General features: G+C 39.6%; 1 protein-coding gene across 1 annotated transcript in view; it reads right to left on the reverse strand.

Moving 5' to 3' along the window:
• Window positions 1-2,942: 2,942 nt before the first annotated feature.
• The window catches only part of plcl2 (phospholipase C like 2), a 42,647-nt gene continuing 19,083 nt past the window's right edge, over window positions 2,943-26,506 (reverse strand). The window contains exons 3-7 of the mRNA XM_084727636.1: window positions 22,742-25,225; window positions 20,629-20,832; window positions 15,560-15,635; window positions 7,119-7,228; window positions 2,943-3,551 (exon numbers count right to left, since the gene is read on the reverse strand). Of these exons, the coding sequence (XP_084583762.1) occupies window positions 3,357-3,551; window positions 7,119-7,228; window positions 15,560-15,635; window positions 20,629-20,832; window positions 22,742-25,225 (3,069 nt within the window). The 3' untranslated portion in view covers window positions 2,943-3,356. The remainder of the gene's footprint in view (window positions 3,552-7,118; window positions 7,229-15,559; window positions 15,636-20,628; window positions 20,833-22,741; window positions 25,226-26,506) is intronic.

Raw genomic sequence — 26,506 nt, forward strand, 5'->3', positions numbered from 1 at the left:
CAAAAAGAATACAGTTGAAAAGGTCAACAGCAATTTCTCTTTCCAGAAATCATGACCTGGTTGCTAAAAATAATCCACAGACCTTGTTGTGAGAATTTGGTGTTTCTAATTTTTAGCCCATCTTCATTCATATAAACACAGTAGACAAAATATTAGAAACACTCATCAGAGTAACTCAATTAAACTCAACGGCACCACAAACTGCAGCCTCCAAAGTGACCACAGAATCAAATCAAAATCTCTTTAAAGCAGTTTTGACAAACACTGAACATTATAACCTTCCTGAAGGAAGCAGGGTCGCTGAATGAGATGGGGTTCATTTTAGCCAGGTGGCAACTGAATGTGCTTCAAGTAAACATGGCAAACATTTTGTCCAACCAGTAAAAAGTAAGTAGAACTTTATATGAGATTTAAAATAAAAGACACAAATATGGACTGTTACATGAATATCAAGCAAGCAAGAGCACTATTGAAGCAGCATGTGGGGAAAGGCATTTTCAAAGACTAAAACTCTTTTCTCACTTCCTACTTGTCAACTGATAAAGAGGTTTTAGTTAGCAGTAATATGGCACAATGAAATCACAGGGTAATTATGGATGAAATACTACTTTGTCACCAGGAATGGTTACGAAGCTATTATTACTGTGAAGTTCATATCCTTCTCAACCATCTCACCAGACCTGAGTTTAAAATTCTTACAAAGGGTTATCAAAGTGTTGTGACTCGCTTCATTTGTCTGGCAGACAGGAACCACTTGAGCCTTTTGAAATGTTCTGCACAGTGGTTCCCCAGACAAAACCTCAAAAACGCTGTTAAAGTGAGTGATCTGTGATTGGCATAGAACAGCAACTAACTGCAAGACGAAACATAGCAAAGCTTGTGAGTATTGGACAGTGAAACACATCTTTAAACAAGCCATAGCTTAAAGGGATAGTTCATATTATTTGAAGTGGAGTTGTATGAGGTACTTCAGTGTTACCAACAGTAGATGGTGGTCGACATGCACCCAGTTTGAGGAAGCAACGGGAGAACTGTTTTTAGAAGCTTAGCAATGTATTGTTGTGGACGGGGTCGGCAGCAAAATGTGTTTTAGCCACTTAACCTTGTTGTAAGACAGATTTTTTTGACGGGAGACTGTTGTTAACATAAGTCAAATATTGCTCTCTCGTTCAACCATCGACTCCATTGACAAAACCAGTAATTTACTTTCCAGAGCACAGCAGTTTCTGGTCTACCACTCTTTCAATTTGTTAGATTATTTGTGTTATTGGACGACTAAGGTGTTTTATAAAAGTCACACAATATCACAAACCGCTAACAGATCAAGGCAGCAGTAGACCAGCAGCTCCCATATTCTGCAAGGTAAAATTCTTGATTTCATCAGTGGAGTTTGGTTGAGGGTGAAGGTATAACACAGGTTTCCCATTGAAAAAGGCTGTCTGACAGCAAGGTAAAGCAGGGGAAATATTTTACATATAACATACACTTAAACTGATATTTATTTATTTTCTTAGGTGGCTAAATACTATACATTTTGCTGCTAACCCTGTCCACAGCAGTACACTGTTTAGATTCCATGCTCTGGCTCTTCAAAGATGGAGCTCCATCTACTGTAGTTAATACACTCACTATGGATAAGTACCTCATACAACCCTGCTTCAGATAATCTGAAATATCCCTTTAAACTGCACAAATAAAATGAAACCATAGTCTTTGTTTTTCTACATGACCTCCCATTCGTAGTCTGCGATCCAGACACATCACGTCAGTTTCCTGTGAGACGTATTCAGTCATTCTGCACAGAAAAATAACTGAACCAAATGATTACGAGTAAACAAGGAAAATGAGTTTTTAAACCAGCCAGAGCTGATTTCTCATTGGGGTGTTTTAAATAACAGTGGAATTGGTTGAGAGCACACCTGGAGGTAAAAAAGAAAAACATAAAAAATGTTTTTATGCGATGCAGATTTGTAAAAGAGTAACTGTGAAATTAGTCCCCACATTATTGGAACGCTCAGAGCACTCTCTCTCTCTCTCTCTTTTAGTGCCCTGAAATGGGAGGAGCATGCCCCAGAAATGAAGGCCAATCATGTTCCCAAATGAAATGCTTGAATATGAAAATGTGTCGACGTCCAAACTGTTTTTATGACCGTGTGTTATTAACATCCAGTCGTGGTTCCTTCTCATGCAGTTGCTGGTTGTGATTTTTGAGACTTTGCTGTTGTTTGCACCCAAAACAGTATGAATACATTCTATTGTTAGTCCTTCAGTCTCGACGCGTCCGGGAAAACTCAGGTCACTTTTTTTAGTGACAACCCTCATAATCAGACAGTTATCTACAGACAAATAAAACTTTTTGTTTTTCCACAGACATGTTCATATATCTTTTATAAAATAAATCTTATATTTCCAAGTATACAATAATAAAATGATGCACTCTGCAGAAAAAAAGGTAACAGGAAACTCCATATATACACATAGTATATTATACTATTTTGGCAGACAAGAACATGGACAAGTTCAGTATTGTAAACAGCTCTTTACTCTCATTCGTGACGTTTTTCGTCTGCTCTTTTCTTGACTTCTTCGGTTCCATCCTCATTCCTTCTGTCCTGTTACATTCATAACTCCAAAAAATTGTGCTTTAAGAAATCTCTAACAACAATCCAAGGGCCCTTTTCTTTTTTTCTTCTTGTATCCTCGGGTAACCCCCCAGTCTGTGGAGTAGAAGTGCACTGTCTCTGAACAGTAGGTCAATGTCTTAGATGGTCACGTGGCTGATAGTTCACTCGGCTCTTCCAACTCACCCAGGAAATGAGAGACGGGGCCAGAGGAATGAAAAGAGGGCAACAAACTAATGCATGAGTTTTATGCTCAGGAAAGTTAGGGTTTATGTCTGGCACTGATAATCATCAGCATTTCTACGTATCATCCTTTCAGCAGGATGTAAAGATTTAATATTTATGTGATGTGTGCACATAATGGCTATGGCAGCATCAGATGTGTGGCAAATGTTTTTTTTAAAAAAGCTTTCAGTGCCGCTCCTAAACATTTTAAGCCTTAGAAATAATGACAGCATTTTCCAAACCTTGTGTGATGAGAACTTGGGTAGGACTTGTGTTCTAGACTAGTGGTGGCATTTTATTGATGATTACAAGGCTGGAGTCTGAGAGGTTACAGCTGTGCTTGGGATACAGGAATGTTAGACGATGGAATGTGGAAAAAGACTGGAGTGTGTAGAGCAGTGATGCCAGGATAAAGACACAGAGCTTTGGGTTCTGAGCTCAGGAGGCAGGAACAGAGTTGAGAGGTCTGAATGTGGGTGCCGGGGAGCACCAGAGCAGGACCGCTGGTCTTTAGTTGTCTTCATCAGTGAGCTCCTCCTCTGCGGTGGCCTTCTCAGGAATGGCCTCCAGGCTGCGTCTGCTCTTGGACTCGGAGCCGCCCGCTGCTCCGCCTTTACTCAGGTTACAGGTGAGCGCAGCATAGTGGATCTGCTTGAGGTTCTCCTGGACTTCACTCCTGGCATGCTTCAGTAGATCTGCCTGGCCCTGAGGGTGTAATGAGAAATCAAAGTGTTAGAGCTGTTACAGCAGTGTGGTGAAGGCAAGCTGTGAAAAAATCTGGTTCAGCACCTTTCAGACTTGCTCCTCGATATGTTATGTTTCTGTTTCATGTCTCTATTATCGCCTGAGTAACTTTTACGTAAAAGTCACAACGGCAGTCTCACTTGATCAGACCTAGTAACATTTCCAACATGGCACAGGTCTGCATTAAATGTCATTGCATTAATGTAAAGGCCACAGACGCACAAGGTTAAATACACAGAGGAATTATACGCACTTCTTATGCACTATAATAAATGATCATTGAATTATCATTTTTTATGCACAAAGAAAATAAAATAAATATACCACAAAACACCCTAATTTAACCACTTTTAAGTCAATAACAAGATTCATTTTAAATCAGTCTATGAAGCGATTTTTTTCATCAGTGCAAGGCAAAAGTGGTAAAAAGAAAAAAAAAAAGTAGCTTTGTACAGCATGAATTAAATTATGAATATCAACGAAAAACACTTAAATAGGAAGTAAGTCAGCCACATCCTCTTGTCATTCTATGCTTTTGCACTGTCAGATATTAGAAAACATGCAGCAGAATTTTGAATTTGAAGATTTATGAGAATTTATCAGGTGGAGGTTTTTAGAGGAGCATCTGGCACACTGACAGCGGTTATTAATTGAGGCTGAAGGCAAAGAAGTTTTAATAACCATCACTTGTATCGTTTCTTTTCACCTCAGCATGTTCTGCTCCATCTCACACACCAGCTGCAAAATACTGCGCTATTTCTGTAAAGGTCCTGTCATGTCTGCATAAAGCCCTGGAAGGAAAATTTACACAATGGACACCCAAGTCTGAATGACAAGAGGTCGTCACTTTCACAGCCAGATGAAGCCAGTACTGTTGTGTACTCTGTGAAAAGGGCTTTACTGAATTCAAAGCTTTGTTGGATGGTAGCCATTTTTAAATCTTTTAGACCTTCAGTTGAAAACTTTATGTACTTTAAATGATCATGTTTAAATGGTAAGTCTGCCAACAATAAGATCCAAACAAGTAGAGCTCCAGATTAAACATGGACCGGCAGCACACACAATGAATAACCCTCACTCACCTGCCTCAACAATTGCCTGGGGACAAAGTATAAATTATAGCTGAAGAACCTGTGCAGTAATCTTAATTAACACGTGCAAATACTTATAAATATGTAGAAGGTCATTCATCAATAATTACCTTGCGTTAGCAGTGGAGGTTGAAATAAACGGCGTGGTAAATACAGGAGATGCAGAGTGGTTACGAGAAGATAGACCACTGAGTCTCCAAGCACTGATGAATTTGAATTTTAGTTGTTTTCTCAGTTCAGCACTACATTAAATTCCTGTATGAGCCTACATGAGTGTGTTTAACCACTAAGACTCAAGTTTAATGTCTTTCTTCATCATCTGATGTAGAAACATTCATGCAGTCATTGAAAGTAAAAGTGTGCATCCTCCTAGATCTTTTTAGTGAGATTTATTTTGTTCCTGTTGAGTTTGAATAAATTTGATGCAGTGTTAAAATTATTTTTCCAAAGGGAGTCTGATTAGTTTGGCAAGAGCAATAAAACAGCTGTTTCTGGTTAAACAAAGGTCCGAACAAAAAGGTCTCACTGTCACAGTCCTTTCCATAATATTGTCAGACACTAAGAATGACAGTCTGAGTCTGTCAGTGGCAAAAACATGCAAACAAGCAAACGCCACCTGCCCTGCATGCTCCACTGCATCAGTGGGGGCTCTTCTCTGCTTCCACCACAGTTAGTTTTGTAGTTGGTGGTGATTTATAGACATGATTTGTGAAGATTACAGCCAGCCACACTGCATTGCTCTGTGCACAATTATTGTAATGCACACTGAAAGTGGTGTAACGGATCATCATTGGTCTGCACAGATCACCTATCACAGTTCGGCATATGATCTGCAGACTAAATGAAACCATTACAGTGTGAATATTGTGACATTTTAACTGTTGCTGTTACTTTTTACAGCAAAAATTCCCGTAATCTAAATGCAGAGTTGCAGTGGACTGACAGGCCAGATACGTGATGTGTTTTACGCTGCAGTGCATCTCAGTGTGGCAGAGGTGTCTGATTTTCAGTGGTGTGACTGAAAAACAAGACATGCAGTTGTCATAGACATTAATCATAAGATTGTGATGTTTATTTTTTTATGTTTATTGTAACATGGGTGACACAACTCTGCTCATCTCACCTGTGCAGCTCTATCTCTACATGTTTCTGACACAGCCTTCAGTGTTGATTGGCTGTTACTTGTGACTTCTAATCAATCAGACCTTTACATTACTATGGTAATTGTTGCAGACAGGTTTAAAAAATTTAAATCTAATCCCACCTTTTTTTTTTTTAATCTTTTTGGCTTATCTGAATAAATGAGATTCCAAACCGTGAGCCTTCTTATCTGTTGCAAGCCACTGACTATCAAAGGGGAAAAAAACAACTGGAAGAATCTCTGACTGAAGATTCAGACCTTCAACTGTCAGCCCGAACTAATATTGTATAAATGGGTCATGACAGCATATATATGTTGTCTGGATGTTCTCAGTATTAAGAAAAAAAATTGCTTGAAAAGTACTTTTAGGGGTTAATTTGTATAACACACTCCCAAATCTTTTTTAAGTAAATGTACAACACTGATAGATACATGGACGACCAGAGACAAACAGCAACTAGTAGCAGCGATAACACCAGACTATAAGCCTACTCATCTGTTTACAAGCCACTGACTCACTGATCACATCTCACATTTGTTTAACAATTCAAATAATCTAGGGTTTAGTACTGTGCATGTTGAAAGCCATGTCTGCTGGTTGTAGAAAGAGCTGACCTATCAGAGAGCCTTGTCGGTAGAAGTAAGAATGCTAACATCATCTTCCTGCATAGCTTGCTAGCTGCCAAGCTAGATTTATGAAATATAGCATCAGGAAAATGGTAACAAGCATGGATGAGATTGATACACCTGCACAAGACAACTTTTGAAATAACAGTTCTTAAATCACCATTTCTTTAAATCAATATGAAGAAAATGTAACTGCTAGGACTCACGTCTCTTTCATCTAGAAAGAAAGAAATTTACAAGGAATCAGCTAACACAAATACAATGTCAGGTTGAATACTGGTCAGTTACGCAAGTGAAACCTCACTCATAAGAAACTGTGTCAATACAGGATTTAATTAGTAATATTTACTAGCCACAAGGGATCACATGACAACTGCACTTGAAAATCAGTCTATTACCCAGCTCTAACAGGAGCTGTCATAACTAGATTAACACTGATATGATTCTCACAACAGTTACTGGAAATGCCCAAAAAAAAACCTGCCCATGGCCCCTGACCCTGAACTCCTCTGTGTGTGTGTTGGTTGAGGACATATGTCAAGAAACACATTTCGAATTACAGTGTGTAATGTGGCAAATGCATGCTACCCAAAAAGAAAACTACAGAAAACAGTGTTGGAGTAAGATAGTAGTCACTGGTGAGCTGCACGCTGTGAATGAAAATCTCACCTTCAGTATGGTGATGTTCCATGTGAAGCTCTCCACCGCCTTGTGCAGCTTCCTGCCCTTCAACCCTTCCTTCACAGCCAACCCATGCAGGTTCTCGTGAAATTCCATCGCTGAGAGGAAAAAACAGATGAGAACGAGTGTCAAGTCGGTATTTATGGTTGGAATTTAATGGTGGCTTGTGAGACAGAAGAGCAGTTGTGAGGTGACTGGAGTCTGAGAGATGTGACTGGGTGCTAAGCCTGTTGTCATTGTGAGGAAACACATTAGAGCAAAAGACACTGGCATGTACTGTCAACATTTCACAGCCGCCTCCTGCAGCAGAAGGGTTCAGTATGTGGAAGTACAGAGACTCTCCGGCTGTGGAGGAGGATTCCTCTCTCCTTACTCTAAGCCTGCAGTGTCATAATCACTTGCAACAACAGATGGCTGCTGTTGAGGGTATACAGCAAGTCAGGTAGGAAAAAAGTAGACAGGTGCGAATTTCTGAACAAAAAGAGACAACCTGAAGATTGGATTTTTGCTATAAAAAAGTCCAACTGTACGAGTACCTGGCAATATGACAGTTTATATTTAATATATCATAATATAAAACAAAAAAACTTATGGTAGAAAAAGTGATTTCTATTCAGTAACTGTCAGTTATTTGATAACTAACAAAGGAAGATTGATTGTATTTCTCTTGGGTCTCCTATTTGTTTTAAAGTATGGGTCTCCAACAGGTGGCCTGTGACCCCTAGGGTGTGCTCAGAATTAGTGTAGTGGGACCACCAAATTGCTGTTTGAAAGGTCTTTTTGTTAAAATAAATAAATAAAATGTAAAATTTTGAATGAATGAGTCCAACATATTATTAGCAATGATAAATCAGCCTATTCATATAAAAAGAAGCCCCAAAACATAAATTACACAGCACTTCCAAACTGACTGCACTACTGTATCTGAACTATCTGTATAACTAAATCACACACATTTAGGCTATTCTATGTGATTTTTTTTTTGGGATAAATAATGTAATAAGATATTTTTCCACTTCCATCCACTGAGCTTCCCCTAACACCGTTTGCAGGCCTGCCTCCCACTTTGAAAACCTCTGATTTAAAGTATTTTCACTGCTTTACCTTGTCATCAGACAGCCATTTCCAACAGTAAACCCCTGTTATTTAACATTAAGCTCTCTTCCAACCAACCAGACTCCACTGGAGGCAGTATTTTTATCACGCAGAACATAGGAGTTTATGTTCTACCACTGCCTCAATCACCAAATAGTTTTTTTTAATTATTATTTTAACTTGAGTGTTTTAAAGAGTTAGTTTGGATTTACCAAAGTCACAATGACACAAACATATTGAGGCAGTGGTAGACCAGCAATTCCCATGTGAGTCTGGTTGAGAGAGAGAGCGATATTTGACTTATGTAACGGTGGTTCTCCATTGGAAAAGGCTGACTGATGGCACAATAGAGCAGCGAAAATATTCTAAATATAGTGTACATAAAAATAAATTATGTTTTTGTTTATTAAGTAGCTAAAATCTCTTTTGTTGCTGACCCTGTCCACAGCTGTACATTGCTTAGCTTCTGTGCTGGTACACTTCTCTGCTCCTGCAAACTGAAGGTATAATACACTGACTATAGATAAATACATCATACAATCCCACTTCAAATAATCCAAACAAGCCACACAGTGTTGCACTAATTTTCATCGTGTGTCCCTGTCAACTGGGAATAGTTTGCTGAGCATGTGTGCCCTTCAGCTCCTTCAGCAACGCCTTGCTTCACAGTCATATATCTGAAATCTATATCCCAGAGTGAAATGTTAGTAAGCGGAGGGTAAAGCACAGTTGCATGTCCCAACGAGGTGTTGATGGGATGTCAAGGGACAGGAGTAGGCAAAAACTTGTGAATCGGTTCCAAAAAAAGAGAGACAAAACAAAAAGCAAGATAACTCAGAGGCAGAGATGTAAACAAAAAGGAGAGATGAAGGAAGCAGTGAGGCAGGATGAGAGGGAAAAGAAAGAGCCCCGGAAACAGAGAGAAAAGCAGAGGAGAGACGCAGTGTAGGCAGACAGACATGACGTTCTTTCACTGTGGATTAGCATCAAGGCATCGAACAGAGGAGGGATTTGTCTCCTGAGGAGCTTTCCCACCTCCTCTCTTCCTCTCCTTTTCTTTTTTTTCCCCTTTGCATGACTGAGTCTGAGTAAGGACATGTTTAATGTTGAGTTGGCTGTACAGTGCAGCACTGACACTGCAGTAGCAACAGGCAACATGGTCTGTGAGGTAAATAAACCAAAGGGAGCTGGAACAGAGTTCCTACTACACACACAGCTCATAACTGCGTAACACACTTCTGCACTGGAAACTCCTACAAGAGAACACACACGTTTCCGCTTCAAGCTCTGATATCAGCTAGAGCCAGTCCTGGCCCCTGTTGGTGCTGTTGCCATGGAAACATGGTGTGCACGCGAGAGAAACCCCCTTCGTGTGAAATCACCATAATAGGTGTGGGGTTGGGCTGTTTGAGCCTCTCAGCTGAGGATACAAGTCTGCCACCACATTTCAAGCGTGAATATAACCTCAAACAATGGACAGAATTTACTGACAGACCTGACACATTTATCATCTTTGAACCAGACATCACAACACTGCTCCTAAATCACACACACACACACGCACACACGCACACGCACACACACACACACTTTCACCCCATCATTTCCTGTGTTCTTACCACCATGTGAAATTATTTCTTCAATTTCAGGTTGCTATTCTGTAACTACAGAGCTGCCGTGCACATGAACCATGACTGTGCTGAAGGTGAACAGCTTCCTCTATCTCTCTCTCTCTCTCTCTCCCGCTCCCTCTCTCTCTCACTCACTCACTCACTCACTCTCTCTCTCACACACACACACACACACACACAGGAGGTTGCCTAGCAACATTTTATGGAGTCTGGCAAGCAAGAAAGGGGGAAGCTCATTCTCAGTAAGGCATTTCAGACTCTGATCTCTGTGAGGTAATGCTGCAAGACGGCAACTGTACAACGAAGACACTTGCGCATCTCACAGCATGAAACAACTACAGTATGGAGTGGCAGATCAGAGGAGCATGACCTGAATTATTCACTGGATTGATTTATTGAGAAGTCTTTCAACAAGAGATGATTGCATCTACTCATATCATAGAATTACACTAATAGAACACTTTATCAGACACAGAGCACTGAGGAAACTCTGTGAACCATGGCTGATTAATGATTATAACAACAATGGTGATTATTTCCAGGATCAATTAATCTGCTTTTTTTAATTTATCAAGTTATTATTTACAGTATGAAATGTCAAAAGAATTTGAAAAATAACCCATCACAATTTCTGATTCAATTTACTATCATATAGAGACGTGAAGTCACACCAATTCCAGTGTGCCAAAAAATATTATTGATCACATTTGAGTTGTGCCATTAATTACATGTTTTTCAGTTTAAAAGATTATTTTACAAGACAAGAAACCTACAGTCTGATGTGGGTTTTTGTTGTAGTAGTTGTGTAAAACTGCTCACTAAACAAATTTTCTGACATCATTCCAGCACCAATATTAATATTTCACCAATAGCACATAGACAGAAATGTAGCACAAGTGTTTCACGGAAAAACAACAGTGAAAACTTCACCTATGAAAGGTAAAATGTTGCATGAAAGAGTAACTGGTTTTATTATAAAGCACTGTAAAATTCCAAACAATTTTAATTATCATTAAAACGGCATTTTATTACTGTGCCTTGAAAAGCTCTGACAGAAGAAACATGCAGCTGGGCTTGTTTTGCGTCAGTGAAATGATAATGATATTGCACTGGACGTGATGCCATTTCAAGTAGTTGGAAAATGGAAAACCTTTAATAATACCACAATTATGATGGTAATAGAGCTGAGCAATACATTGATATTATATTGATAAAGTGGTAGGAGACTTTGGATATCATCAAATCATGATTCCTGGTTTTTAAAAATATAATTGTGTTAACGTTCTATGAAAGGACCAGTTGTCATCTCTACAATATTGTTGCATTGATAAATATGGATATTGAGGTATATGGTCAAAAATATTGTTAAATTTGCCCAGCCCTATATGCTAACCATAATTGTTGTCACTATAATATTGAATTTTGATGCCATTTCATCTCTGATATTAAGAAAATAACCTTAAAACATGAAAAACAATATAGTAATGATCTGATGGAACCCACATTAAAAGGTATTTTAACACAAACATTGGCTCTTCGCTTTGTCTTCTGCAAAATGTCACTGCAGCTCTACTCTGCACACCATAATTTTTCACTTGGCATTTAAGAACATCTTCTGTTCTGATCTTGTTAGTCTGCAGCAGGTTCAGACATCCAGCTGCCCTGAATGCTAATTGGAACCTAAGTGAGCGTCGGGTGAGGGAAGTGACATCCATGTTTGAGCTGCAAACACCTGACTGTGTTCTCTGACACCGCCTTTGTGTGTGTGTGTGTGTGTGTGTGTGTGTGTGTGTGTGTGTGTGTGTGTGTGTGTGTGTGTGTGTGTGTGTGTGTTTTGTTTTTTTTTCTGAGGGGAAAGTGGGCCCTGTCTGAGCTGATGTGATGGATTATTCACAACTTTAATAGCTGTTGCTGCTGGAACGTTCTGCATGCTGTAAAGGGGGAATTGGGTTTGTACTGACCCACTTTCTATACAACAGACAAGTGCACTCCACACACGCATTGAAATACAAACATGTACACAGATGTACACACATGCACACCACTGGCATAAAATTATGTTAGAAAATAAGTCAATGTTCAAGTTCATCAGTTTGCCATCTGTTGTGTCCTAGTTTACAATTGTTGTCTGTTGGATTTTCTCCAGCTGATTTTAGATAATCATATATAATGGTGCTTTGAGCCCAAAAGCCCCACAAAGCTTCTGTGGAAGCTTTAGAAAAAAAAGATTTGGACTGCTTGAGCTTTTCCACTGCTGTATTATTCATTTGACTATTGTTTCTTTTAAAACGATTCACTCTCACAAGGCCTTTATCAGTACGGACTAGAACTCACTGTACACAACAAGTTACATCAGATCCTGTTGTATTTCCAAATGCACAGCTCATGAAATGGAGTATCATCTGCCCTCAAACAGAACTTAATGAAATGTCATCTTGTAAGATGAGTAAGTAATGAAGTAGAACAAGATCTAATAATGTCTGGCAGACCCCTCCTTCAGGCTTAAATACTTTGAATTATCTCAAAAGAGTGATTTATACAAGTCCCATGGAAGATGAGCAACAGGTAGAACTCAGGAAGCACAACAGTATCAAACCATGTGTAATATTAACGCCAACACATTTGCACACACTTGTAAATAACTTCATGAATACTGCAGGTCTATAAACTGCTCACAACACAGTAGGGAGTCTTTAGAACAGAATAAGCTCACTAAGACTGTGCAGATGAAGAGGGAAATAATGAGAAGACAGATGCAACTTATGTCATATTGTAGCCATTTTAAATTGCTCAGGCTGAATATTAGCCAACTATAAAATGGCCAAAATAAAATCTCAGCCACAAAGATGTTAGCAGAGGGGTCTTTCTTCTTTCTGATGCCAGTAAGCTCAATCACATCTATCCTAAAGCCACAGGCTGGTAGTTGTTAAGGGCAGGAAGGTGGTCGAATTAAAAGGACCAAAGAGAAAAAAAAAACACAGCACAAAGCCTTTGATCCACATTCGTTAAGAGTCACAGTCTTCTCTCATGTGCCAAGACAATAGAAATTGAATATTTTATAAGTCATCCATCTGGAAACCAATAAAGCTGAGCTGTGGTAATGATAGTCCAGCTTTCCCTCCCTTCCCCTCTCACTTCCGGGGCTTCCAGCAGGCTTACTCAGTGATAAATTAGTCTTCTATGCTACTTAGATGGAACTCACTGCCAGAAAAGTGCTGCATTATGAAGCTCATTAATGTCACAATTTATTTTTTTCTCATTAACAAGTTTTACCCATCTACACAGAATTCAACACTTGTTACATTTAAGAAAAACTGTCGCAAAATGAAGACAGCTCTGAAAGTAACAGGAGCACAGATAAAACACAGCAGGGGAAGAGAGCTGTCCATCCTTTAACACCATCTTATGCCAATATTTTCTCTATTGAGACTGTCTCTGTGTGCATATTCTTGAATCCTGCTGAGCGTTCACTGATGAGCCAATCACACTTTGCTTCCCAGAAAAGCTGAATGGAGTTACTTTACCCCTGGCCACGTTAAGTCATTATGTTACAATGTGCCAGACAGCCAGGACTGCATTAACACATTAAATACAAATATAAAGGTCTGACTTGTATGGAGTGTCTGGTGGAGAAGAACTACAGATGAACTAGGGCTGAGTGGTGGGCCCAAAATTTATATCATGGTATAATTTCAAGCACGGATGGTAACTATATGCATCACTGTATATTTGTTGTTCTTAAAATTTTAATATGAATGCTTCTGAAGGGGTACAGCAGTACTATGGCAACAGTACTCTTAAAGGAGCACCATGCAAGACCCTGGTGTTCAAAATTGAGCACTGCAGTTCAAATAGTGAGTTGGTGCCTTAAACATTGTATTAAAGTGATTTAATCCCCATTTAATATAGAATCAATGGTTGAAGCAAGTTGTTTCCCCCCACTAGGGCTGGGTGATATATCGATATTATATAGATATCGTGATATGAGACTAGATATCGTCTCAGATTTTGGATATTGTTATATCATGGTATGGCATAAGTGTTGTCTTTTCCTAGTTTTACAGGCTACATTACAGAAAAGTTATGTAATATTCTTAACATACAAACTTTTCTAGCCGTTTCATTATTTGCTTTTACCCACTTAGTCATTATATTCATAATACTGATGATTACTACTCAAAAATCTCATCACATTAATATTTTTATGAAAGCACCAATAATCTTCCATACAGTTCTGTCACAATAGCATTTTCGAGCTGAATGGTCAAAAATATTTGATTTGATTTTTGTCTATATCATTCATCATGGAATAGCTTGGAAAAGCCTAAAAATTTCAAGACTCAAAGCTCAGGCAGGTGGCCTATAGAAGCAATGACAAGTTCTACATTAAGTCGATCGGCTGTGTGTAACTTCAAAGCTAAGTCTGTTATCCTGACACCAAAGCCCACTGCCTCAAAAACAGACTCTGGACTTGGAGTGACTGCCTGCCTTACTGCCTTGCCAGGTTCTTTTAACATATGGTTCAATTTTAACAACGTAATATCTTTTCCTTCTACAAGATTATTAATAATTTCTTACAACTCATGAACAGACACCGACTCATTTGGCATTAATTTTAACTCTAGTAAACTTGAAACAGGCAAACAAAAACAGATGTTCCACACCAGAATTAAAATTTCAAAGGACATGCAGCATTGTTGTCTGAGAAGCCAGTATTTCAACTTAGCATGTTTCCTTAATCTCTGATGACATGTTTATTTTCAAACCTAAATCATGCTCATTTAATGACAGTTGCATCTGTCTATCTTGCAACTCCTCCTCCTTACTACATTTACAACCAAGCTAAACCCAAAGCTGTCTGTATGTAGCCTCAACTGTTCAGCTTAGTTGGCCACATGGACATCTGATAATGTTTATTTTTGGTGTATCTTATTATCACGCTGCAACCTCTCCCCTACTCTCTGTGTCACGAACACACACACGAACACACACACGAACACACACACAGTGAAGACAGCAGAGAGGCTGTGAAAGTAAGTGAAGATAACTTGAAGAAGAAAGACTGCAATATTTTAATCAGCTCTTAGACTGTCATCCACTGCTGCTGTGTTTTACAGAAGCACAGTATGCTAGCTCAACTGCGCAGCGCTTTCAGCCGTTTCTTCCCTCTTTTCAAAACAAAGCTTCGTGCCTTCATGTTTCTGAAACGATTAGCTGGTGCAGGCTGATGATGATGAATCCTGCAATGAATTTAGGGCAATTTTTTCTTTAGTCAACCAAGTGAGGGCTCTACTGGTCAGCATGGTGTAGTGAAAATTCATACTGGTGTACTTTCAGTACTGTTTAGATGGTCCACTCGCATGAACTGCTATCTGTTAGCTTTGATGTTTGTCTTGCTCCAGTTCACTCCTCTCTCTGAACCTTAAACAGCACCAAGGCTGTTACTGGTGTGAATTTAACACCTCTGTCTGAGCCACAGCTTTTCAAAGGGAAACAGTGACTAAATCACATACTTGAACATGATTCAAATGGTAATTCCACTTATGCAAATAAGCAAAGTATAATCAGTTCTACCCGAATTTCATTGAGTGATCTGTGTCGTGCAGCTTCAGAGAGATGTTGGGGCCTCAGGCAAGTATTCAGGAGCTATTTAATGGTTTCAGGAAACAACTTTGTATGCTTTACCTTTTGACCGTCTCTTACCTGCTTTTTGTGTTTGTAGAATTCTCTCATACACCCCCTCAGAGTTCTCTAGCAGAGTCTTGCTGGTCTGGATCACCTGACAGGAGACAAAACATATTATTCATATTTGCCTTTATTCCACATCAGCAAATCTGGCATCCCACAATAAAGCAGGGAGCAGTCTCTGTCTGGTGGCCGGGTGTTTCTATCCAGGGAGGACTCAGAAAAACAAGCTGTTATTACAGGCACGTCGGTGGGTGTGGCCGCTGAATTGCGTTTTTTAAAGCCAAAATTAGAGGGGAAGGAGACACAAGCAATTAGGGTGTTTATTAAAAGTCACTTTTTTTCTTCAGACAGGAACAGTGTCTTGTCTTCAGGAGAAAAATAAAACAATCCTGATACTTGGTTTTTGAAGAAACTCTTTAAAAGCAAAGGCAAATAATCAAGGTCAGATGATTTTGATGAAGGCAAAAAGTAAACGCAAGTCATTTTGACGCAGACCACTACTGTGTTATCTGTGAAATTGCAGCTGTGAAAGATGCTAAGTTTAGCTCCTGTGGTGTTATGCTCGGCCTTAATTGAGTGCACAAACTCTGCTGACCTGCAGACTGTTAAAACTCTCATGGTGGCCATTAAAGCAGATTCAAAGACTCTGGGATTCCATTTACATATTAAGTGCCAACACCGCATCCTTCCCATACCACCCTAAGAAAACACCTTCGGTTTCCTTAAACTTGGTTGATGGCACAGTGGTCTTTCATGAGGTCAATGATGCATATGTAGGCTGTCACAAAAAGAGTTAAATAACCACTGAGTGAACAAGGTGCCTGACAGACCATCTAGATCTCTCTCTCCGATTATTACAACAAGATCTTAATTGTTTCATGTGAAGAAGCAGCCAAATGTTGCCCTGCTTTTGATTTCACTTAGTGCTTGTTAGGTACTGGGGCCTGTGTGTATGCAGAATTGTTATAATTGACTTGTACATTTTCTTGTACACTCCCTAAGTGACTTAAGTGCACCACAAGGTCATGTCACAGAGCCAGGCTGGCCTGCTCAGCTGCCAAGACGGAAAGGAAGGAAAAGAAAAACACCATTTTATTCAAGCTCAGTGTAACAAAGCCACTCTTTGAAAAAAAAAAAAGAAAAAAAAAAAGAGCAGTGACTAACATCATGGCCCTGAGATCGATCTCTGGAGCATGCCAGCTCTGTGGCCAGTCAGCAAGAGAGGGTGGGGGGTGGGTGGGCGTTAAGAACAGCATGGAGGGAAAATGTGAATAATTAGATTGTAAACACCTCCATGATTTAGTTTAATTTAAGTTAAGTCTGATGATATGCTATGATGTTCTTGTTATAAACCCCTGTGAAAACATCAAAACCATTGTATTCTTTGTTAAAAAACTATTAAAACATGTACCTTCATCACTATGATCATGGGCACAAGAACACCAAATATGTGTTAATCCCTAACACATGAATAAGTTATTCCTGTTTTAGCAGCTGTGAAGTAAAAATTACAGTGCACAGATGTTTTAAGAAATCACAGAGCCTTTTTGTAAAAATCAAGCTACTGTATAGTTTTGACCATCTGTTTAGATTTCTGTCATTATTAGGAACCAGTAGACTTGAGGCTGAGTGCTGCAAACTGAGTCAGGAAGTCTTAAAGCTCAAAAAACTCTCAAGGTTTTGAGAATCAGGTTAAACACATTGTTGATTTGGATCTTTCATTAGATTTGTAGACAGTCAGAAACACCACCCAGTTTGGAGATGAGGTACAAAAAAAGTTTGTAGGAAGCTAAGCTAGGACTATGACAGTGTTTTAAAGGTTAGTTTGGATTCACCAAAGTCACAAAATAATACATGCAAACGAGGCAGCAGTAGACGATCAATTCCTGTGTCCTGCAGGGTAAAATGACTGTTTTGGCCACAGGAGTCTGGTGCGTTTGAAGAGAGCAATATTTGGCTTATATAATGGCATTGGAAAAAGCATCTGACAGCAAGGCAAAGCTGTGAAATGATTCTAAATACAGCATTAACTGATAGATTTTGTTTTTTTAAGATGGGCCTTTTTTAGGTGCCCAAAATACTTTTTGCTGCTGATCCTGTCCACAGCAGTACACTGTTTAGCTTTGTACCGATCTATGTATATGTTGCTTACATGACCCCACTTCAAAAAAATCTCTCTTTAATACTGACAAAGAACTCTAATCAGTCTAATCAGTCACTTTAAATTTTAACATCATCAATCAATTTTTTTTCTTGTTAGCACTGATGCCTGTGCCACTTTTCAACAGTTAAGTCTTGATTTGTAAAGACCAACAGATCATTAGTTCTATGCCCTGACAACTGTCATTTACATTGTCAAATTCTTTATTAAAAAGATGGTCAGAAAGTTATGTTTTGTAATTTTTTAAGTGTTTTTTGGACTTTATTTTCCAGATGTGCCGTATGCTGCAAGAAGGCAGGGGTGTAGAGAAAAAAATAGTATGAAAATTGCAAGTCTACCTTTGTGATCTGATTTCACACCGTTTGATTAATTTTTGATTTATTACTGAATATTGTGGCACCATTACAACATAAAATTGTTCTTCTTTTAACTTGTATTTCTTGTGTATCTTCTCGACATCATTGTAAATGAGGGTTTTGCCCTCAATGATTTTCAAGATTAAAGAAAGACAATAATAACATAATGATTTTTCTTTTGTCCCACTGGATAATCATGAGCTCTAATATAATTTGTGTTTATGCTTTGAAGTCCATATTATTAACTCCACAAGTTTCCAACTTCCATTACATCATCACAGTTTTCAAGTATGTGTAAGGGCATGGCAAAACAAGGGATTTTCTAAAGCCATAAATAAACATACAGGCTTTTTCAGCATGATTACATTGGTCCATCCCCTAATACTGTGCACTGTATGGAGGGCAGATACAATTTCACAAACCCATGCAGTGAATCACCATGTTCTGCTACAAGCAGTCATGACTAAGTGATTGTGGCTGTTTGTCACTCCGCAGCTGCAGTTGCGGCACTTAGAGCTGTCGCACACGCTGTGATTACTTCCCTGATGGGAGAAGAAATTACCGTCTTGGTGGCAGACGCAGCATCTTAAATGTATTTAAAGGCACATTCTAAGGTAAGTGGGTGGACTTCGCCCCCATTTGCACACTAAAGACTACCTCTTATAAGTGGTATGTTAAGTTCTATTATCATTATCCACATTTAACAAAGGACACAAATGCTCATTTATTTTAAGGTGATGTTAGCTTAGCGATAACATTTTGTATGCAAAGTTAAAACTAAAAGGGAATTCATTTTAAACAGACCGAAGCTATTGGAGATACACAGATGAATAATCATTTTCAGGAGTAATATTCAGATATAGTTCTAATATATGGACTTTGTCTTCTCCTTTTTTCACTGTTTCAGAGACTGTGCATTCCTAACTCATTTCTATTTAAAGGCAGTACCCTTAGTTGATCTGTTGTGAACAAAAAAAAAAAAGAAAAATCAGACCATATTATCTAAGACCACAAGCTGGCATCATACTGTGTCTCTCCACCTTCTTCTCAGTACACAAATGGGCAGGGATCGAGACCCAGATTCTATTTTTGCCAATTAAGAAGCGAAAGCCTGGTTACTCCCACTGGTGGATTTTGACACAGTGCCTGAATTTCTAATTGTACTGTTTCATACATTATTTACAACTCTTAAAGTTTGGCCCTCCTTGTTTCATTTATTCCTCTGTACTTGTCAGCTCCCCTTCAGCTGTGCACCGTCCTGCTCCCCCTCTCCTCTGGCACTCTGCTGATGATCAAGGCCTGCAGCCTCAAACCACTTAAGCCCCTGCTCTTAATTTATTCGATTTTGGTCCCCAAACACCCGTCAATTTCTCCTTTCTTCCATCCAACTCGATTTTCCTTGCACTCCTTCCATCAGGGCCAATTAACTATCCCTCCACTCCCGCGTCTGAATGGAGCAGAGGGGTCACCTTAATCGGTCTGCATCTAAGTCTTTCAACATTATCCCCCTTTTCAGATGTTCATCTTTGAGTCCCAGGGGATGAAATGTGCCATAAAAAGAACAGTTTTTCCATGCATTGTTTCCATAACAAGTTCAATTACATGCAAAATTTCTATCAACTCACGTGTTACGCAGGTGTGCACAACTCTCGTCTTTGTGTGAACTCAAACTGTCAGAGAGTATGTTACAGATGCTACCAACACTGTGTACCCTCACCAATATGTTCTCACCTTACAGTTTTCTTCCTCCATGCATATTGTAAATGTGTGACACCAAAACAGCTGGGCTTAGACTCTGGCGCAAAACACTGAATCTAATCTTACAGGATGGAATAAATACTGTGAGGACAAGATGCTGCAGCCAAAAGGATAAGATGAATCTGATAAAACAAACTCTGTTCACTTGTTGCTCTGCTTTTGCCAGCACATTGTACAGGGGATTTCAGCCTCCTGCCTGGAATAATGGCGAGTAGTCAACTTGCTCATAATGTGCTCAGAATCAATGTAAGAGAACAGAATGTGTTGACGATAATGGAGTTGTCTGGGAATGGCCTCAATTGCATGTTGCATAACTTGTGAACATTGATTTTATTACTTAACAGGGCTCCAGCCCCATTATCTAACAATCTCTCTGTCCCAATTAAGTCCAGTAAAGCCAAGGTATTGATCTGATTGGATTCAAAGCCAGTGTGTTTGATTAGGTTCTCTTTTTTCTTTGATGGATGGAGATACAGATGAAGGGACAGATAAAACTAGCATCAACACCCCCGTAAAATACAGTTCATGTTTTTAGAGTGTTAAGTTTTTTCTCTGTGCACTGCTGCCCGCGCAAGAAAACATCAGCAAATTAAATCATGTCTGCTAATTTGTTTCTCACTATCTTTTTATTCATTGAGGTTTCCATAACTGAATGTAAAATCCCCTTGTATGTTTTACCTCCACAGATCAGTAATTTGTTTCTTCCTCTTTTGTCTTTAATCATGGTAATTTATGTGATTCACCTGCTTGTAGCATTTTTGATTCCAGGTATTACTGCTGTGAAATTAAAGTGAACTACTACTACTCACCATGTCATACGTGGTGACAACTTTCTTGAGGACCTCTGGGAGCAGGCCTTGGGGCTCCAAGTTAGGGTACTGATCAGTGAGATTGAACACTAGAAGGGGGCTGTTGTCGGGCCCAGTCAGTCGAGGGGAAAGGGCCAAGATGCACTGCTTCAGGTTAGCCACTGCTGAAAGGCCACACAGCTCTTTAAAGGACACAATGGCATTCTGCAAAGAGAGGAGAGAAATTACAGCTAGGCTTGCATGCAGGTTTGATTTATACTAGCGTGCCAAGCAGAACATAGCCTATGTCTAATGGCATAACCATTAGTAAAAGTCTAAAAAGAAAGGAACTTAATATTCTGTCTTGCTAAAATCTGGCATGGATCTGCATTAAATATATAACCACAAGCCCACAGAGTAGCACCCTGTAAGAGGAAGTGGCTGGGAGCTAAATCATTACCTGTGAGAACATTCACTTTGGCACTTCTTAGCTACTCATAAACACTCAATCCTTTTGGACTGACACCAGTATCACATGGAAATGGAGCAAACACACACACACACACAAATCCTAACCTTCCTGTGAAAGGCCAAATTTAAACCCTACATAAACAACCGGAGGGACAAGCTGTGACAGGACGGCCAAGATGTGTTACAGTCTCAAGGCCAGTGTCTTGTTATCACACAATGACTGCAATATAAACAGGGCTACCAAAATATATCCTAATACAATGCCCGAAGGAACACAACATGCGACCCACCACAAAGTGTTGTGACACTCCAGTACAGCATTACTCACAATGTCATGTTGCTTTACAGACACTTCAAATGATTAAATACCACAAATATGACATAAATGTGACCATGGAAAGACTGTTTTCATGATCCCTGTGGTGACAAAGCTTGCTCAATATCAGGAAAGAGAAAAAAAAGGCCCTGATGACACTGGACAGGACTTGACATTAAGCTTTTGTGTTTCCGGCCACATCACTTGTCCAAAATGGAAAATGTACACCCATTTAAAAAAACAATTCAATGTACAGGGATTTGGACAATTATTATAATTTATAAACATACAAAAAATACAATTACAATTGTAACTTTAACATTGTCCCCTACCAATACAAACACACACTGCACCCTCAGAAAACTAAATTTTCCCCATGCCAAGAGGTTGAATCAGTTAGACGTGGAAAAAAAAGCCATTATATGCTTTCCTAAAAGTAATAAGAACCCATTGACAGAAACAGTAATTTTACCTTGCTGATAATTGTAAAATACACCTCAAAAACAAGGTGGTCATTTGTTATTCTATTGTGCAGTGAGCTTGAGATTAGAGGTACCACACAGTCAAAAACAGTCTCTGATTGGTCAGATAGACTCAACCCAAGGCATTGTGGACGCTAGTGGACAACAGACAGCATTTATTATAAACAGAAAAATGGATAAAGACATCAGAAATATTTTTTCCTTGCCTGATCGGACAGCTGCATGAGACATTCCCCTTGTTCAGAGTTTACTTGCCCTGGGCAAGTGTTAATGTCCAGGCCTGCTGGATTTGTCTGGATTGTGAGCCATTAAAAATACCAAGTGCTTTGGTTAAACATGTTTATAGCTTGCTAAAGGCCATGTTCATCATCTGTTGTAGCTGCAGTGACTTAAGCATCATGAAAAAAATTTAATGATCCCACGAAAATGGTACCTCTTTCATCTCACTGTAAGCCTTTTGATTAACACATTTGAAGTTATAAATATTGTTTACATGGATCCACCATTCAAACAACAATTTCTGAACTTGTCTGCCTGCATCTGTTTAGACTATTGCACAACACATACGGATCAAATCACATCTGATTCAGTCAAGCCTGGTGGTTTTGTGTTTCTTTTTCCAGAGTCGGAGCCTTTTTTAGATGCTCAAGATTCTTTGTAGTAAATCTGGTTATAATCTATACTTGACTTGGGGTTACATTTTCCTCAATCTACCCTTCCATAGAAAAACATTCCCATGCTCAAAGATGGTAGAAAAAGTCATGCAGTTACCACATAAATCTGTTGATACTGTTGGCTCAGTTGTGAACACATCGGAGGCTGAGGACATTTGTGAATAGAATGGAGTTCAATTTAACTGTCTTACCTGCATGTTTTCTCTGAGGTCTGTTGCCTCCCTCAGTGGCAGCAGGGCTGTTTTGAAGACATCATCCACAGCCTTGATCAATAGCACTCTCATGCTGGCATACTCTCTACTCCTCTTGCCCTTTCGTACAGACAGTCCTCTTTTGTGTGGTTTGCCGCCTCCTCTTCGATTGGTTATGGCCACGTGAACAAACAACAAGGTATGTGGCAGCATCTCCCCTGTCAGAGACTGTAGAGGTACATGGCGAAAACCTGGTTGGAGACACTCAAAGGGGATTGTATATTGGCCGATAAATTCATCACCAATATAGTCGTCGTCTAGCACCACAAAGCGCACCATTGCAAGCTCAGGGAGATTTATCTGAAACTCAAAGCTCTCGTCAAACAGAGGGTTGTCCCCATTCTGGTTGACCGTTTTAGTCCTTTGTTCAGCACAGTCAGCAGGAATGCCGTGTATTTCCACATATACGTAGGGGTCCACTACGTCTCCTTTGGCACCTGAGCCTTTGGGTTTGGGGAAGTTTTGTCCACTGATGATCTTGATGTGTAAGAGCTGTGGAGAAACACCAGGCACTGAATCTTTAGTGTTGGCACTAAAATATGAAACCTGCTCCCTCATGATTGCTGGACGTAGCACATATCCACAGTTTCCATTCTGACGGAACCAGCCAATGTTCAAGTCCATCATCAGGCCAGGAGTCTGGTAGTTCATTGCCACAATCTGGCAACCACACTTCCAGAAATCTTGCGGATTCATGTTGCTGGAGTCGATCCGCATGGGACTTGGGTAAACCCGTGCTAGGAACTTCTTGTTGTAGTTAACAAAGTCACCTGGGAATTCACTGGCACAGCGACTGGCAAAGACCTCATTGAAAGAGCAGAGCTCCCATTGCTTCTGGCTCTGGAAAGATGTTGGGAAGTCTTTGAACTCCACAGACTTACACAAAGTCACCAGATCAGAGAGATCCTTTGACAGCTGGAATTTCTTGGGTGCGACAGTCTGTTGTTCCCCAGACTCTATGCTCATCCTTTGAGACATCTCCGCCCCCTCGTCCTCATCTGTCACTTCACCTTCTGTACCAGTGCAGTTCGTGCTCAGTTTCTTACCCTTCAGCAGGATCTTTCCCTTCAGTTCAAAGGGAGAGGGGAGGTAGCAGTCCTCAGGTTTTGGTGGATCTAGTTGAATCTTGTCTCCAAGGATCTTCTTTAGGTGCTGAAACATGACTCTCTGCTGCTTTAAGGAGCAATGGTTTTCTAAACACAAAATCAGTGGAAAGTCTGATGCGACAAAGGCATACTTGTTGATGACATCAATGACGCTGCGAAAAACAATCTGGGATGTCATTGTGTGACCAGTGTAAATAACAGGTTCGTTATCAGGCCCATCCCACACATCCAGCTCTACACTTCTGCAGCCCATCTTGAGGGCACGGATATACCCCGTCACATCAGAGGGACCTCTGAACTGATCTTCTATCAGATAGGTGTTGTGGGATGCATTGATGTAATAGTGGGACAAGGGCTGGTTCATGTCTTGGCATACGGTTTTTTGTTCAGGGTCAAATATATGGCACTCTGGAGACATGAGATAGTTGGTGAACCCATCAAGAGAAAGCCAACCCTTGAGCTGGCCCTCTTTAGATGGTTCATATTTCTGAATGACCTCTAAGCTGGTGTCTTCACTGACTTGTGCCATACCCTGCTCTGCCTCCAGAAATATCATTAAATCCTTGGTATCCAGAAATTCTTTGTTACTGGAGAACTGAACAAAGAGAAAATAAATTTCTGGTCTGGTGCAAAGATCATGAAAGACCTCAATGAATTCCTCTTTTGTTACATCAGAACCTGCTTTGTCCTTAGCTTTGTGAAGCTCCTTGAACTTCAGTTCTATTTTCACATTTTTAAGTCCTGGGTTCAGCTTTTTGATTAGCTGCACAGCAGCACATATTGTTATTTGTTTGCTGTTGTTGCCGTCTGCTTCATCAAAAAGTTCACCTAGCCAAGATGAGCGCATGTTGTTCTGACTGCTCTCTATCATATTTAAGGTATGTTTTCCATAGGAGATCAGGTACCTCAGCCCTGTAACCCATATGTTGGCTACATCTGCAGTGTTTGCCACCAAGTCCAGAGACTCATAGTTCTCCCCAAAGATTATTGAGAAAGCACAGTCTTCTGATATCTGATCATAGGTTCCATTAGTTCTAAAAGTGTCTGTATTTTTCCCTGTCCGAACCTCCTTGATGGATTTTACATCGATTTTGGCCTTTTCTGATTCCTTCTTTGAGGGCTCCCATCTCAAAGACTGCATGTCAGCATCAAGGAGAAAGTAGCGGTGGTAAATGCGCGAATTGGATCGCACTTTCTTCAGCTCAGAGCCATCCACCATTGCGCTAATACAGTCGCTTGCACTGCTGATTTTCTTCTCAGTTGGCATGCTGCTGAATGATACAGTCTTCTTTCTTTCTTTACGCTGCCTTGAGCCATCCTGCGGAAAAACAGAACAGAATGCATAATTAAAAACCCTTCCATAGCTACTAGTTCAGATTTAAAAAACACTTCAGACACTTCATGCTTCATAAGAAGTTAACAGTTGAAGAATGGAAGGGTTTTGCCGAACAATACTTTGCTTCTCATTATTTTCTGAACAGTTCAAGCAAGTCTAGTCACAATTTATGTTTGTTTATATTTCCACTCCACTACTTTTTTTCCACAGTTAGCGTTGCTAGTTACTATTCAGGTCAAGGTTTAATATATAAACAAGATGATCGGATATGTATTGTTATAGATTTAACTAGCCAACAGTAGGCCCATAAAGCTGTTAAATTCCTTAAGATTGCAAATGCTAGACTTTTACTTTACTTGTCATAGTGCTGATACTTTTACCTAAGTAAAAGAATTCACATTCATACTCATTCATACACAGGCTAGTCAATGTGTTGCTTGTGAATAGAATGAAAGAAGACATTTGTTTGTTTCAATCAATGACAGAACAAAATGCTGTTTCATGTGCTCATTTGGTTCGGTTTGTGTTTATCCCAATGTAATCAAATTTAAGGCCATCATTGCCTCAACTAACCTCTAGTGTGATCAATACGGTCATTTTTTCTTCACCAAATGTCTGCATAAATGTAATCAAATATGAATACAAGCTTTCTCCTTTTTGCCCTCAGGAAAAGACAAATTTCACTCCACTATTTTAAGTCTGACAAATGTCTTTTATAGTAGGATTTACGATTACATATTCTGCCTTCAAGATTTCATCATAAAGATCAAATTCAGGTAAATACAGTATATACTTTGCAGAACAATGCAGCGGAACACAACATGCTGCCTGCTCTGATATACTGTTTCCAAGTCATGCTGTGTCCTTCCTTCCTGGTCAGTCTTAGTTCCCTCTGAACATTTCCTGTGTAGAATCACAGCAGCAACTTTCTTGGGTGACTTAAGGTACCTGTCACTGTATATTATGGAGATACAACAGGAAATGTCCCTCAGGAGAGTATCGCCCACACAAATCCAGTCATCTTCAGTAGCCACATTCCTGACATTTTCAATGAACCCTGCTCTTTCCACTGCAGCAGGTTCCATCAGCACAACGACATTATTTTTTATATTTTGGATTATTCATTTCGCAAACCCAGCACCAGCCAAATCCACACCCCTGTTAATCATCAAGTGGCAGCTTAATGGTACCACTTTATACAAAAGGAATGCATCATGTTGTAAACTATATGATGTTGCCAAGTTAAGAATTCCTTATACTGCA

Source organism: Lutjanus erythropterus, chromosome 9 (assembly GCF_056507025.1).
Source record: "Lutjanus erythropterus isolate fLutEry1 chromosome 9, fLutEry1.hap2, whole genome shotgun sequence".
Classification (NCBI taxonomy): domain Eukaryota; kingdom Metazoa; phylum Chordata; class Actinopteri; order Lutjaniformes; family Lutjanidae; genus Lutjanus; species Lutjanus erythropterus.